Source organism: Aptenodytes patagonicus, chromosome 4 (assembly GCF_965638725.1).
Source record: "Aptenodytes patagonicus chromosome 4, bAptPat1.pri.cur, whole genome shotgun sequence".
NCBI classification, from domain to species: Eukaryota; Metazoa; Chordata; class Aves; order Sphenisciformes; family Spheniscidae; genus Aptenodytes; species Aptenodytes patagonicus.
Genome location: NC_134952.1, coordinates 60,532,279 through 60,549,164, shown reverse-complemented (window position 1 = coordinate 60,549,164; position 16,886 = coordinate 60,532,279). Strand labels below are relative to the sequence as shown.

The window sequence follows — 16,886 nt, the reverse complement described above, 5'->3', positions numbered from 1 at the left end:
ATGCTTAACATGCTCTCTTCTTTGCTTAAAGTACAAAAACAAAACAAAACAAAACAAAGGGCTGTTTCTTAAGGTTTAGAAGAACTCGATCATAAAACCATCCATCAGGTGTAACTAGCAGTGCCTTCACCTGCACTCTTAGTGACAAAGCAAAGCACGGAGTTGCATCCTGCTGTAGCTGTTTTACGTGTCCTGGCAACCACATCCCCCAGTGGGAACTTTACCCTGTGAAAGAAATCGGCTTAGTGAACACAAAAGCCGTCTGCAGTGCCCTGACAGCCAGCCCTGAAAGGAAGAATGAGGTTCTGCTCAGTTCTCAAAGGCTTCTTTATGCAAAAAATGCCTTGAGAATCAGCAAAAACAATGAATCATGTCATCATGATGTTGGCAGCTCTCAATGACTTTGCATACAAATATGCTACTTTATTGAGAGTCCTGAGAAATGCTCCGATTGCAGAAGGTGAAGCATTAGTATGCCTGGCAGGGATACAGAGAAACCACAGTGAGACAGAACTTGCGTTTCATTATGGCCACAAATACATACATTATATACATAAAATATACATGTATATTGTATATACAATATACACACGCTCAAATAACCTCGCTCGAATTTGGTTCCTGTTGGAGTTGGACTGGGGATTAATTCAATCCGCTATATCTAGCCACCACCATAATCTTTTCAACAAGGTTGAACATGGAATTTCATCTGGGTTACAAAGAAAGCAGCCCATCCCTTTTATCTATTTTGTTAAAAGCATACAGTTCAAAGAACAGAAGATAGCCAGAAATGGAAAAAGATGCTCCATCTATCAGCAGGTCACAATAAAATAGATGAGGCACAGCTCAGTATCCTCTCTCTCTAATTTTAAATGAGGTTTAAACTACAACCTGATCACTCTCAATTTTTGAGAGGACAGAGGCTGTGAGGTGCTCAAATACTCAAATTCAGAAACCACTTGTAGACATCTTGAAGAGAAATGGCAAAAAAGATCTCTAGGGACTACATTATCTTTCATTTTCTACCTTTCTGGACTCAGATCTCAAGGGTTTGGAAAAATGGAAAAAAAAAATTTTTGGTTTTGTCTTTGAAATAAATTCTATGTGCAAATTAGTAACTACAAAATGGACCTCTACTTCCTGGATCATGCAACTTTCAACATACTGTTATTGGCTTGCCTTTCCTGGCCCTCTTTGAAAGGCATCAGCAAATACTGTCATCCAGCTCCCTTTAAAATCGGCTTTCAAATTAGATACTAGAAAGTAGTCAGTTTTGTTTAAAACAGAACACAAAATTAATATCTGCTATTTTCCACTGAGCAAAACAATGACAAGTCTTGCAGTATTAGTCATTGGTCCTGGAGTCTGCCCCTTAGCCCTTTTCAGGATTAAGCTTCATGTGATGTGTGACGCCATTTCTGTCATTTCTTGTAACATATTCACCTCCTTCCTATTTTGATCTAAGTTTTCACAGCTAAAGATAGTATTTGTCCACATTCCGCTGGATCCAATTTCCAGAGAATTCAATGGAAATCTTCTCGTGAATTGGTTTGTGGGTTCAGACCCACGTTCAAGAATTCCTGACTACTATTTGGTAACAATATTTTCAAGCATCTTTCTCCAAGGCAGTATAATATGAAGTGAGCTAGCTGGAAGACAGCTACTGAAAACAGGGAAACAAGCATGCCTCGACTGCAGCTCTTCTGAAATACAGAGGGATACCGTGGGGTGTCAACAGGTTTATCCCTATGTCATGACAGGGGTAGACAACACAGTTCCCCATTTCACTGGCTCTTACTGCTCCTTATGCGATGCTTGCAAAGAAAGGATAGCTGTGAATTACTAAGGTTTTGGCATTTCATATTTCTCAGAATACAACATAAGAAGCTTTAACAGTGTGTCTTCAGAAGGCTGTATGGAGCAAAGTGAAGCCAGGATTTAGCTAATTAAGGTGAATTTAAAGATGTAACACAAAGAGGAATAACTTAATATTCCGCATCACCAGTGCTCCGTGGCAGGAGAGTGGTAAACAGTAAGAAAGAAAGGAAGAAAGCTTGAGACACAGAAAGAAGCATCTGACCAAAAGAGCTGACCTAGATAGCTGCAGTTGTCACCTTCAATTGAGGGCTGTAGCTCTGTAAGAATGTGCAGCATGTTAGCCCTGAAGAAGTGACACGGTCTGATCAGTTAATGTGAGAAGTTAGTAGAGATGTGCAGAATTTAAGAACCTACACTTAGGTAAAACTTCAATAATGTGGGTTGTGCTTTGCCTTCTTCAAAAACTTTTTTACAATATTGTTGGTTTTTTTTAAATAACTATTTTCCTTCACTTTTAAAACTTACAAATTGAGTATTCAAAGAGCCCTGAAGCCAAAGTACACCTGCAGTCTTGCAGTATCCAGAACATAATATATTTACCTAGGGTAGCCCAAGACTAACAGGCACTAGTATCCAGTCTAAAATTGATAATGCAAGGTGCTGCTCTAGGGGCTTCTTCAGATAAACAGTGCCACGTGGGAAACTTTTTGGTCTCGAGTGGGGAAAGCCCATGAGAGAATAAAAAATAGTGTTGTTAAAGTGGTACTTCAGGAGGGCACAGGCAACTGATTCCAACAGGCATAAGGCCCATCCCCTGGTGTACCGTGTATGCTTACATGGTTGAATATTTTAGAAATCAAAACTCTCCCAGGACCAACTATGCACATGTTTTTACCTTGTAGGAATAATAACTCCTGTGTAGCCCAGACCATTTTTCTTTAGAGGTAAAAGGTTCTATGTTTTCACTGGGGTCTAAGAAAGACGAGTTATTTAAAGGTAACTGAGTCCCCAGTCCTGACATCAGCTTAAAATAAATTATTAAATCAAGATGGTAATGTCAAAAATTGCAGAAATGCTTCCAATTCTACCATAACTTGCCGATAAACTGATATGTTCATTCACCAGACTAGTCTTATTCTGCCCTCATGATCTGTTCTGACCTCATGATCTCTTCTCCCATACTTTCTCTCTCATAAACCTTGCTGTTGTGGGACACGCAGCCCCTCTGAAAGGCCTCTCCTCTCTTGGCATACCAAGTCAGGATTCAAATAATCTCTCTTAAAATAACTGTATAAAATTATGTGAGACATTTAGGGTTAGATTTCATTATCCTTCCACAGGATGAGAAGGTCTTTGATCTTTGAATATCCCTAGAAATAAAAGGAACTAATTAAGAAGTGAGCTATTTAGCAATGTAAGAAGAGCACGACTTAGACCTTCATCTGTAGTGGCAGTATGGAAAACAAATCTAGAAAAGCCTACACACTTTCCAGTAAGTGTTGCTTGTAACAGTTCACTAACAGAGAGCGGACACCTTCTCAATTCAGGGTAGTCCTTATGGCTGGCACGATGCCACCACAATCACAGATGACAAAGAACATTTTACAATTGGTATATTTATTACAGCTCACCAAGAATGGTCACCAAGCCACAGTTCAGCTTGCTGTCATTGTTCACAGTTCGGTGATATGAGTCATATCTCCCACTCACCACTTTTATCCCCACTATTACCTTCAAAGCCTGCCTGCAGCTTCCTACCACTTGCTTCCACTGCACCCTCTATCTCACATAATTAATGAACCAGAATATCATACATCCGGTCTTCTGGTCAGAACACAACTTGTGTATCCAGCACACGGAGGAAAGAACAGGGGAAATCCATTCCACCAAAGCATCCTTCAGTCTCACGTTTCATGTCAAAATTTCACCTTTGCTTAATCTCCTGTAATCCAATGGTATCTAATTAAAAGGATACCCTAGCACATCTCATTTTTCATTTATTCTATGTTACATGGAATTGCTCAGAGTATGTTATAGTAACGTTAGCTCTTATGCAAAAGACTTCTTCTATTACTATTTCTTGCAGAGTTTGCTGAGCTACCGGCCATTCTGGTTTGGTGCTTTACCTGGAGTCCCCCCATTCATACAGCAGCTGAATGTATCTAATTTTCGACAGAAAAGACATAATGCAGGGCAGGTTATGTCTCCATTAATGGAAGAATGATGTACATCAATATGCAAAATATGTCAACTGAAATAAAAAATACATCTTTCCAGCCTTTTGAATGTCAATATTTAGAGTGCATTTTGACTCATTAAACAATAGCCAAGCAATTCCCTTCACGTCAGTAGGCTTCTCCTGTTATATGTGAGCTCTTAATTGGGCAACCCAGTAATGTAAAAGTCATAACTAATATACATCCTAACTAGCTTGTGGAAGTTATGTACATATCAGCAAATACTGTGGACCTATAGGAGAGGCTGTGTAAAGTGCAACAGTTGCTGAGGATATGACATACACGCTGCATATATTTCAGGTTGAGGTTGCGGAGAACGAGATCTAGTCTGGTCCCATGGACCGAATGGCCATCAACAGCGGCGAGGACAGATGGTCTCCTATGGGAACACCTTCTGGTTTAGGTTGGCCTAAAGGGACTCCAGTTTGTGCACTTTGAGAGTGCTCCACAATGTGAAGACAAGCACAGTAAGAGGTGGCAGTATGGAGATTCATTTCAGAAGTGTGCTTCTCATTTGAATTCAAGCATCAGTGTGGAAGCACCCTAGGTGAGTTTGGTTCTCAGATAAACCTTCAGTCGGGTTTATCATTTGTACACAAAAAATGCCTAGCACCTTCTCTCTCAATCCGAGAGCATTTAACATGCATGCTTCTATTTTCTGCTTACAAGATGGTATTTCTTGGCAGAATGCACAGAGGAGGCACCTGTTATTAAATCACTGGAATCATGTCAAGAACTGAGTCAGAGCCTCTGAAGTCCAAGCAATCTAAGGCAAAAGCATTAACTCCAAGTATTAGGTCTGTTTGCTTGAATCCTTACAGAGTGTTTCCTCATCTCCTTACCGCAAAGCCCATGACTTCATTGGCTCTGGCTTTCTAAAAAAAATTGGACTTCAAGGTAGCAGGGTAGGGAGAAGGGTTCTGTCATTCTTTGTCTTACACTTTGTAAAGAATAGGAACCTGTATTTTACATGTTCCAAATCACTGGAGGTAATTATATTAATATCGGTGTCATACATTTCACCCAGACTTTAGTACTACAGTATCAAACACACCTGCGATTTATGTATTGTATGAGACGCATTATTTAATATAAGCACACGTATCTACATGCACCAATAAACATAGAAAGAGTAGTTTTTAAAGTTATCTAGACCACATCTAAGTATATACTAATACATAATCATTAAAATACACTTTCTATGTGTATATAGAAATACAAAAATACACCTATACACAAATTTTACATATATAGAAGCACGAATATGTGTGTGTGCACATGTATTGAAAATACAAGACACTAAAGCTATGGCAAGGAATTTTGGTAACTAGGGAACAGTTCAGATCTCTTAATGATCATATAAAAGTTTATCCTGCTTTCCGATAGTTAAACTGACAGACAAGTGACTGATTTCTGAAAAACAAACTAAATAAAATGAGTTCTGTTCATTATGAGAAGCAAAAGAGATTGAGAAGCTGATTTATCAATTCTGCCAGTATAACACACAAGCAATCTGTAAAAAAACTCTTTGAAAATTATAAAGCTCAATTAAGGGAATACAAATGCAGTTTTCTTAATCTGTGTCTAGTCAGCAACTTACCTATACAAGAAGAGTTTTCAGTCTTCAGTCTGTATCCATTAGGACAGTTCCAGTGCTGCAGAGCTGAGAGGCTGACAAAACCAATTTTAAAAACCACTGGCAAAAAAGCAACAAGCAAGAGAAACATAATCTTGAGGGGTTTTTGAACTGTCACTAGAGAAAAACTAGTTTGTATTCAGTCATATCCAGGACAAGATGAGCATGTGTAATCCCAAAAGGTTTCTGCAATCTCCCACTTTACACTCAGACATCTTATCACAATATCAAGTTTTATCTTTGCCTTGCTTTTCTTGTCACTTTAGCCCTTACTGTGTCTGACTACAACCTTGAGGAAATTCCTGGGAGATTTCTTCCCCACACACGTCGGTTTTTTTCTCTCTCTCGTTTGTTTCTTTTTTTTTTTTTTGGAAGCCAAGTATGAAATGCCTGACACTCTTGCCACAAATTTAACACAGCTTAAAAGCAATGCTCGCAAGGATCACTGCAAATTTCCTCACAACAAGCAAAACTGCTGTTTAAATCTTAAAAGCAGTGAATTTAGAAAACTGTTCACCACAGCCCTCAGTGGAGTACAGGGAGCGAGATCTCCAGGTACCGTCCTTCTCCAATATGCAGTTGCTTTTTACATACAAACTTAGACAGACTCCTCTTTTCTTTTTAAAGCTCTGCTTGCCCCACCTCTTCTCTTTTTAGTACCACTTGAGTGAACCCTGTGTTTGCAAATAGTAATGTGGTCAGTTCCTTACTACAGGGAACTGAGCCAGAATGCAGATACCCAGCCACCCGTAATAAATACAGTCTATATAGAAAAGCAGCCCCTCCTGCTTGAGAAGTACCTGCGGCATGCCAGCTAAGTTTTATTTCTCAGGGATTGTAGGCAGGTTTATACCATGCCTGTTCAATCATGATTAGTTGCATTCATTTTAATATTGTCATGTGTTTTACCACCAGAAACAAACTTTGTCATCAAAACATTTCATGCAAAAAGGGAAAAAAAAATCCCTCTGGTTTCTCCGATATATTTCAACTGGAAATACAAATTGGCTTAAGGTCAAGTTCAGATCTAGGGTATGTGTTTGTAATTCTGATTTCAAAGAAGTTGCAACCACCACTCTCAGGTCTGAATTTGGCCCTTCTGTACTTCCAGGAAAATACCTGCTGTCAGAGACTGAGGCAACATTTTCTGAGTCTGCATCTCTTACACATGTTGCAGTCATTTATATGCACACATCAGTGCTGTAAGAGGCTACTGTTGTGATGCAGTGCTCTTTTACACCTGTTTTGCTGAGGTAGATAAACTAGAGAAATTCCAGGTGCATCAAGATCATAATTCTTCCAGTGTTCAAAAAATCTCCTTTTTTCCCAGTCCTTTGGCCCAGACCTGCAAAGCTCTAGTGCACAAGCATAAGTGATTTGCTGAATTTTGAATGCGTTGAGATTTAAGCAGGTGTTTAAATGGTTGACTGTGCCAGGCTTTGTTGAGCTAACTACTGTGAGGCATTCTGGTTCTGTCATTTTTTTCTTTCCTCCTTTTTGTTTTTATTTCTGCAGTGTTGTGCTAGAATAAATACTAATACAACAGCTGGATACAGCAGCAGCAGACAGTAACCTACAGCTGTACAAGTTCCGTCTCTGAGAATCCTGCCCCCCCCCATATTTGTCTGAGGCGATAAGAGTCCAGACTTGCATTGTCAGAAAATAAGAAGCATGAAACCTGATTATAAATTGGGTCACTCTCCATTAAAAGCAACTATTTCTTGATGTTTCTGCCTGTGTGTAGGCACATTTTGCTCACTCCATCTTCACTGCTACAGCTAATGCAACTAATTAAATCTGGACTGACAAATGACAGCCACATTTCCATATAGTCTGTTCAGAACCGAGTCTCTATTCTGCATGCTATAAAATACAATAACAGTAATGTAAATTATGCAGGGCCAGACCCATGCCAAACAGCATTTGCTTCTCCAAATAGTCCCCTGGAATACAAAAGGGCAACCAATGTGAAAGCACAGTATAATGCCATCCCATCTAGGATTACAGGATCCTGCCCAGGAACTGTGGTATGTTCCACATGAACCTTTTTTACTAATTCTGCAGCCGTCGGTTCCTCCTCACACAATTTTCTTCAGTGTTCAAGCTGGGAGCATGCAACCCAAACAGCTCAAAAGGAATGTGTCGCTTCTTTGTGAGCAACCACCAGCAGAGTGTTTGCTAGACCATGAGGGTGGCCGTCCCAGCACAGCCCTGACCTCTTCCAGGGCAGACTCAGACAAACTCACTGAAGGAGACAAAATGAATAAGCTCTCCCTTTCCTATTAAAACCCAGAAGCAATTTCTCTTACTCACATTCTTTTAGCCTCTCATTTACACGCACTGCCTTTTCTGAACATCTCCCTCAATCTTCTCCCCCCTGCTCCATTTCCTCTTTTTGTTTTACTCAAAACACAGTCAAAGGCATGTCCCAGAATTTCTCTTCTTTCTCTAAAGTAAAAGTGAAGACAGAACTGTCTGACACGCCAATACCACAATGATCTTTTCTGGAAGAAGAGATCCCTTCACTGCAGTCAGGTAAAGAGTGGTTAATAAAGTCATTAATTTTACTGTCCTAGAAATATAGGAATGGTTTAAAAACAGGAAGAAAAATCTCTTAATAGTGGGATTACTTTTTTTTTACCCTCAAAACCCAAATATAGCTCAGACCAGAAGTAACCCCCAGGCCCACAACATGATACGATATGATCTAGGCCTAAGGATGTAAATAGGTTACTTGAAAGTAGATAGAACCAATCACCTCCCCTTAGACCAAACTGGAAAGTTCTCAATAAAGGATGAAATGCATCAGGCTGTACCACACATAAACTTTTCAAACATACCATTTTTTACCAAGTGGTTCAGCATACAGCACACATTGATTCCTTCACACCTAAAGTCATTTAGCATTTAAGAAGTTGTTCAAACATGTTTCTACAAAGCAAACTATTGTGCTCACCTACAGGTATTAAGTACGGCAATTTACTTCAATCTAGCACTCATACAATAAATTAGACTAAAATAGCACAGTAGTCTCATTTGTAGGGCTCACCACAGAATCAGTCCAAATGATCTTAAAATCATCTCTCCCAGTACATCAAATGCAAAGAACTGACTTAGTTTAATTTGACCTGCTGACTCAAGAGACTGATTAACTAAAAAAATAAACATTTTATTCTTTTCTTTTGAACTTCCCGCTATCTTGGCTAGCTTTGGAAGTCTTTCTTTGCCAATGTTGGTAAAGACCAGCTAGTGATTCAAATGGAGAGGGTCTTCTCCCCTACCTTGGCAAAGAGCTGCTGTTATCTAGTGCAAGGACAGTATGTTCTGGCTGTTTCTAAACTGTGAAGGAAACAGAGCCCTCCCTCAGTTTCCCAGGGCTTTCAGTATCTATATTGTATTAATTAGTATACTGTTTAAATCATATATTGGTTTTTATTCTTGCTTACTACACATTACACTAGCTTGTCAGCACTTTGACTTCTTTTCCTGTCAGGTTCTGAAAGTTTGATTCTGACCTTAGGCATATTCTAATCTGGTTAAAATTATATTTTATAGTCATCACAATCCCAATTACCGCCAACATAGGTTAATGACTAAATGCAAGGGTTCACTGAAATAGCATAGGAAATGTGTAGTGGCTATCTCTAGTACCGATAGCACAGAGCAGTGAGGAGCACTCAGATGCCTCAAAACAGCTTCCAGGTCCTCCCCGATGGCCTCAGGGAACCCGCCAGCCCCTGGGTCAACATGTCATTCTGTCAGAAAAGGTATTGCCACCAGAGCAGTAACTGATTGACACAAGCAACTTTTGGGGTCTGGAGAACAAGTCTTATGAGGAGCAGCTGAGAGAACTGGGGTGGTTTAGCCTGGAGAAAAGGAGGCTGAGGGGAGACCTCGTCGCTCTCTACAACTACCTGAAAGGAGGTTGTAGCGAGGTGGGTGTTGGTCTCTTCTCCCAAGTAACAAGTGATAGGACGAGAGGAAACAGCCTCAAGTTGTGCCAGGGGAGGTTTAGATTGGACGTGAGGAAAAATTTCTTTACTGAAAGAGTGGTGAAACATTGGAACAGGCTGCCCAGGGAAGTGGTGGAGTCCCCATCCCTGGACATATTTAAAAGACGTGTAGCTGAGGCGCTTAGGGACATGGTTTAGTGGGCATGGTGGTGTTGGGTTGACGGTTGGACTTGATGATCTTAGAGGTCTTTTCCAACCTTAATGATTCTATGATTCTATGGTGATACTGGGGATTTCTGATAGCTTTCAGGAAAAATACACAACATTTTTGTAAGCCATGCCTTACTGAAGCCTGATCTCAGGGTCAGTGTGGGGATGGCTGACTCTGATCACCATACTTCCTCTGACATGACAGTGCTTGATTCAGTACTGCTAATGTCATTTGAGCGGGTTGAGCCTGCATCATGTATAATTCTGACAAAAGGGACATTATGTGACATTAAATTGCCTGTCAGACAGAGCAGGGAGAGGCACAGCGTGAGGGAGTGGCATATTCCAGTGATCTTTAAAAGCCAGGAATTCCTGAAATCTCCTCCTGAGGTATGATGGCCATGCTGGTTTTGTCCTCAAGCATGTCACTCATTGTTCTCTTCAACAATCTGGAGATGATATTTGGCTGGCAGGATGTTGTAATTTAATTTATTAGTAAAATTAATTAAAGAGCAGGGCTTTAAGTCATGAAAGCTTTATGAAAACCAAGTGCTATTGTAGGTAATCTCTTTCTAGTGGTCTCAATTTGTTTCACAGCAGCAATTACAACAAATACCCACTGGATTTTTTTTGGTAGTTTGAGTCCCATGTCTTTTCTGCTAATGTTACAATCTTTCTTATGGAAATCTGGTTTTAAGGAAAAGAAAAAGACAAAAAAATCCACGTTAAAACCATACTGTTAATTATAACCGATATTACCTTTTTAAAGCAGTTTTACATTTAACATTTTGACAGGCACCTTTCACCAGTTGCTGTACAGTGAATACTTATTTCATCAGCTAGACCACACTGGAATCCACAGAAGGATCCACCAAGAAAGTTAAATATTCTCTCTCTCGTATCCAGACAGTCAGAACAAGAGCGAAACATTCTGGGGAAGCCACACAGCACATTACTGACTTACAACATTTATCAATGTTGGATGACTACATTAGGCTTTTATGTTAGCAGACATAAAGGAGTAGTTAAAATAGCATGTTGAAACAGTCATTTGGTTCTCTGAAGTGGAGACAAAACTGAAGATAAAGCAAGTCATTTGTTACCATGAATAAGGTCTATGCAGCTTGCTACGTGAGAGCATTTAAGAAAGGATCTTAGTAACAGGTATGGCATTACTTCACTATCATCAGGGTCAAAAAATGTATCCTCCCCTTTTTTTTTTTTGCTGTGTTTCTGTCCCAGGGATAGCTCTGTTTCACCCACAGCAAAATGATTTCTAGTGCACATATGAGAACAGCCGCTCTAACAGATCTCTCAGAACAAAGACAATGGCTGAAATCTGATTTCACTGATTTTGAGAGTTGCTGAGCACTCACCATTTCCACTGATACCAGTAAGAGATGAGGATTTTAAATATCAGTCCCTAGGTTCTTATTTGGAGCCCATCTATCACAGATATTGCTACTTTTACTCTTTTTATCCCATGAGTTCTGGGCTGGGAAGATGAATAATTAAAATGACTTTTTCAGTCAACTTTTGTCTCCGCATTACCGACCTTTTCAGATGGTTCATTCTTCTTGTGACCATGATGCTTTTTAGAAAATAAACACTAGGGAACATTTACAGCTGCCTCACTGGCTATGTGGAACAGAATCACTGCATTTACCAATCTAATTCACTTTGTCAGATTAACCCCATTTCAGCTGGTGTGACTACTACACCAGTTTGGCATACCTACACAAACACACACCTGCATAAGCTTACGTCTGTGTATCACATCTCAAAGGCAGAATCAAACAAGATGGACAATAAATAGGAGTAGAAGTAGCAACAGGCATTGTTATAGTCAGCTTTCCACAGCAAAAGCACTTGAGATGAAGCCAAAAGGCTGGAATTACCAGAGATGTTGTCAGCGCCTGGTACCGAGCTCCTGCGAGCGGACTGCAGGATGCTCCCAGTTGCTGCCAGACTCAAAGGCTCTGAAGGAGGCAATGACTTCCTGAGCATGCTGCAAGCCACATTCTCTTCATGGAAATTTAATATTTTCCTGTACGTGGCCATGCAGCTGGTGCCAGAGGGGTTCATCAGTGAATTGGTGGGCAACCAAGAGCGAGTGTAATAAAATACATTGCTAACTGCTGGGAATGTTCATTTCCCTACAATTTGTAGAACACATCCAAGAGGTCTCCAGAAGCAAATATGTCCTAATTAATAAATATTTGAGCATTGAGAATCTCCTGAAGAATTTGCCTAGAGCCTGCTGGAAGTAAGCTTGCACTGGAAGCGCAAGTTTTTCATGTGATGACATTTACTGTGTGAGATAATTTTACAGGCGCAGTACAGATCTAAAGCAAAACAATATATGGTTGTCAGGCCCTACCCACAGTGGCCATAAGAGTCCTGCATGTGTCTTTCTTATACCGTAACGAGAAGTAGTTGGTACAGAAAGTGGCAAATGATCAGCAAGGGGCTCTGCCATGGAGGAGGCAGCTTGACCCGACACCACCTCACAGAGAGCCTCACAGCTGCAGGCAGTGCAATGCCAGAGCCTGTTGCAGACCCAAATGCCACTGTGAGCATGATATCCCAGAACTTGGCATCCGAATCCTGCAGCTACCAAACACACCCTGCTTGAGGCCACAGCTGACAATTCTCCATCTAGACAGGGACAAGAAGAGAAGAGCAGTTGGGAAAAAGGCAGGCGTACCAAGTACAAGCAATAGCCTACGTTATATTTAACTTTTAAATAATGGTTCTGCATACTCCAGAGCTTCAGACAGATCCTGTATTGTTGGTGGGAGTGTGAATACAGAGGCTCCAGTTCAGACTCAAGTGACAGCGGTGATTTCAGAAAAGGGAGAAACAGTTCTTCGCAGTAGTCCCTTTGCCTCTGGAGCCCTGTAAAACACTACTGTGCTACAGGAATCCCCTGAGATTACCTGTAGGAGCCAGAAATAGTATTATTCCCACGGTGTTTTTGAAGAAAATGAGGCAACCTAACAAAGGCTTGGTCTCAGGGACTGATCAAGCAAGTAGTAAGCACTGGGTTAAGCATTAAGGACCAGGGAAAATAATTTTGTAACAGAGCAGCGTACGAGCGATTGAAAGTGGTCACTAACAGTCACATACATTCTTACAAAATGTCTGCTCGGCTGCACGGCAACGAGCAATGTCTGTCAAGCTGAAGAGTGAACAAACAGATTCCTGAAAGATATAGCTACCTCCTTTACATTTGCCAGTATGTATTGCTTGGCGCAGCCTTTGGCTTACATTAGGCTGTCAACTGAAAACAAGGAAAAGCAACAGTGAAATCAGGTGCAGTTAGACTCTGTAAATTAAAATGCCTATGGATGCACAGAGAAACTCTGTGGCTGCTCTAACCATATGCACAGCGTGTTAAAGGATTCCTTCATTCCATCTACATCCCTGCCACAGGCTTCCTCGTGATCTTGGCATTCTGTGCAAGATCTGCACACCTCACTATCCACCTTTTTATAATAAAAAGGACCAATACTTCCCTTTTGCATGAAGGAGGGTTACTTCATTTAATAGCTTTTATAACATGCGCTGAGATCCTTGTATGTAAGGTAGTATTCAAAATAGCAAAGAAATTGTTAATTTATTACTGCTAAGATCACATAGAGAGAACAAATTAGGCCACAAAACAGAAGGAAAAAAAGAAAAATAATTTGGGTTTGTACATTAGTTGCATCAGAAATAAAAACAATCTTCTTGCCAAGTGGTGTTGCAAAGCACTGAAAACTTTTAAATATCATTTGTTACTCTCAGAATGCAATATAAGTTTACTTCTATACAGAAAAGCACAGTAAAGATCTCCTTCCTTCAAAGGAGATATGTTAATGTTTATACCTCATTTCTACCAAAAATCATTACACTATATTGTAGAAATTTTTTTTTCTCGAAGTGCAAACTAAGTTTATTATAATAAAACTCCTATTCGTGCCTAATAAAATTCCTATTAGTGCTATGAGATAAAATACACAGAAGCCTTCCGTGAGTTTACTAGAACTAAAATACAACATCAGTAGGAATACACCAGCTAGCTTAATGTAATAAGATAACATTTCTGAGACTCACTGCCTTATACACCGTATAAAAAAAATGCTTCACACTCTCAAGTCACTTCACAAGTTACCAAACTAAAACCACAATAATAACGAACACAGTAGCTAATCCAAAATCACCATCTATAAGATGTACCCCAACCTATTATAGCATCTTTATTAAAAACTAGAGTACATCAGGGCCATTCTGTATAATATTGCAATCCTATTGCAGTTAAGGTCAACCGGGCATTAGGACAAAATTATAAAAGGGAGTACCCACCCAAATCCTTCTCAGCAATGCCCGTGGGAGAGGGTTTGGTGTACCTCTTGGGCAGTGCTTTGAAAATTAGCCAGAGGTGCCCAGTTTTCCAAAATGAAACAAGACTCTGGTAAGGGGAGAGGGGCACGGGAATCTATTCTGAGAGTTTGCATGTGCTTCCCAATGCTAAAGAAACCTCTCCATTTGCGCGTTTGCGTTTGACTGCCTTATTTAGAGCTGGGCTGACAGGCAAGGCAGAACGTGTCATAAGAAGAAACATAAGTACCTAAAATATCTGGGCCAAACAGTAGAATTCTAATATTGTCTATATACCTCTAGAGAGACTTATAGAAGGACCTACCTTATATATGTTGGCATAGAAGTCAAAGACACTAATGCCTGCATACATTCTCAACGCTCACAGCCGCTCACTGCTGCAAAACATGCAGACCGAGGGCAGGGACTCTCCTCGAATGTTGTTGGATCACAGGCTCATCTTCACGTTCCAGGATTAAATACCCAGAGTGGCAGCTCTTTGCTTCCAGACATGAAGGAGAAACTGATCCTGAGCTCACTGAAGTCGATATCAAACTCCCATTGACTGCGTTAAAAACATTGGACTAGGCCTATCTTATGGAAGGGACAGATTCTTGTCTTAACTGGCAACACAGTTCTAAATAAGTACATTTCTTTTTTCTCCCACAGAAATCAAAAGAGGTTAGGTCCTTGGGTAAGAGAACATCTCTACCATATGCTCTCCAGGGGCTACTTAAGTATTTTTTTAAACCTGTATAATTTAACTTAGGCCTGATACTTGGAAATAAGAGAAATATTGAAAAATATTTCTAATATTTTAGAAAATGTTAGTAAAAGTGAAGGCAAAATAAGAGGACAATCTAATTAAGGCTTCAGGATATGGTTTTCATGCTATGCACTTTTACACCTGTCCCAAACACAAGTTGCCATTGCATGAGCACATGAAACGGACATTTCTTTTCTCGATCTTAAGTCTACAAGAGGTTCCAGCAGGAAACGTTAACTAGCAATTGACATCAACATTCCTTTTCCTCTACTGCCAATAACAGCCACCTGTTCACTACTACACAACAAAGCAATTATACCTTCAGAAATTATCAGTTATTAAAAATTCTTCAAGTCATAGTGTTCTGTGGAACAAGTATTCAGCTACTACTAATGCTTTTGTCATAAGATGAAGAACAACAATCTATTAAGTGCAGAACAATTCAAAGAGGAAAGCATTGTAAGTATTTAAGGCTGAATGGTTTGCCTGTACTGCTGCATGGCTGTTGAGAACTCTTGCTACAGCTGCACCCATGATGAATAAATGACAACATTCATATTTCACATCACACTGTTTTTACCAGGACCCATCTGATTAAGCATATTGTTTAAATCAGATAAATGTACAGACAGGAAAAGACTGCCATATCTTAGCTTCATGTGTTTAATATAGATTAAAATTTACCTCCAAAGTTGTCAGGATTTCTCCTGACTAACCAACTGGACTATTCCTAGACGTAATGTGGTCACTATTCAGTACCTTAGAAGAAAAAAACCAAGCCTTTTTGATGCAGCAAAGCTCTTGGCAATCAGGACTCAGGCAAAGCGGTTAGGGCTTGAAGTAATACTCTTGAGATTGGAGTGCTGAACCCAAAGCAGTTGATTTCTGTGACCAGCTGAATTGCAGAGTTACTGAGAAGCAGCATAAAACTAGAACAACTAGTCAGCCAACACCAAAGAAGGAAATGGTACGCTACATTGTAAATGGCAGTCACTTTACCTTTCTGTAGCCTCATTTGCGCCGTGGATATGTTAAGCCCTGTGAGTGGCAACGTTACAGCAGCTGGCAGGGCTGTTTCTCATAAACTGCTGACCTTTGAGGATGGTGGAACTGCTATGAAACTGCCGCACATAAACAAAAAGCTCCCCCCTCTTGCATGAAAATGTCAGGCAGAACACAGGTCCCTGATGGCTATAGAGGCCAACTCAAAAAAACACGGATAGTTTTCGTTTGTCTGTGGTCATCAGTGGTTACTTGTACAAACCAGGTTTGTCCAGTGATGAAAGGAGGCCATTCAGTTGCATCTTCACAGGCTCCTTTATGATGCTGAAAATCTCAGTCATCTATGGTCTCCTTAATAGACAGTCAGTCATCCTCAGAGACTTTCCTGGTATAATATATTTTTGAGATAGGTTTGAAACACATTAGTAAGGGCCACTTTGTCTGACTGTTACTATTTTATCAATACCACAAGTGGCTTACGATCTACCTGTCACATTGCTGAAATTATCAAGATGTGGAAGCATCTTCTGAATCTCTCCCATGGCCCAACCTCTTGCCAGACACTCTTGCTATTTGTGCATACTTATTCTTGGCGTCTGAAAGCTGCCTGAAACAATGTGTGACAGGATTCATCTCACTGTAACTGGAGTACCACTCCACTAAGTCTTGAGCTACTGGCATTTGCTGAAATGGCTGTGGGCTTATAAACATCATCAAATGCCAGTTCCCAGGATGTGGTCAATAAGTTATTTAGAGAATCTTTTCAGAACCCATTTCTATGTTTTATCCCCAGCCCACGCAAGGTTGGCATCACACAGTTCGTAAAGAGCATGGCCTTTTGTGGAATTTACTCCAAATATTCATCATAGGAAGAAACGTCATCATTTCAGATATATTTTTAG

General features: G+C 40.2%; 1 protein-coding gene across 2 annotated transcripts in view; it reads right to left on the bottom strand.

Moving 5' to 3' along the window:
* EGF (epidermal growth factor) overlaps window positions 1–6,384 on the bottom strand; it is a 62,743-nt gene extending 56,359 nt beyond the window's left edge. For both annotated transcript variants that reach the window (XM_076336897.1, XM_076336898.1), the window contains exon 1: window positions 5,656–6,384. In XM_076336897.1, coding sequence (XP_076193012.1) covers window positions 5,656–5,782 — 127 coding nt within the window. In that variant the 5' untranslated portion in view covers window positions 5,783–6,384. The remainder of the gene's footprint in view (window positions 1–5,655) is intronic.
* Window positions 6,385–16,886: the final 10,502 nt, after the last annotated feature.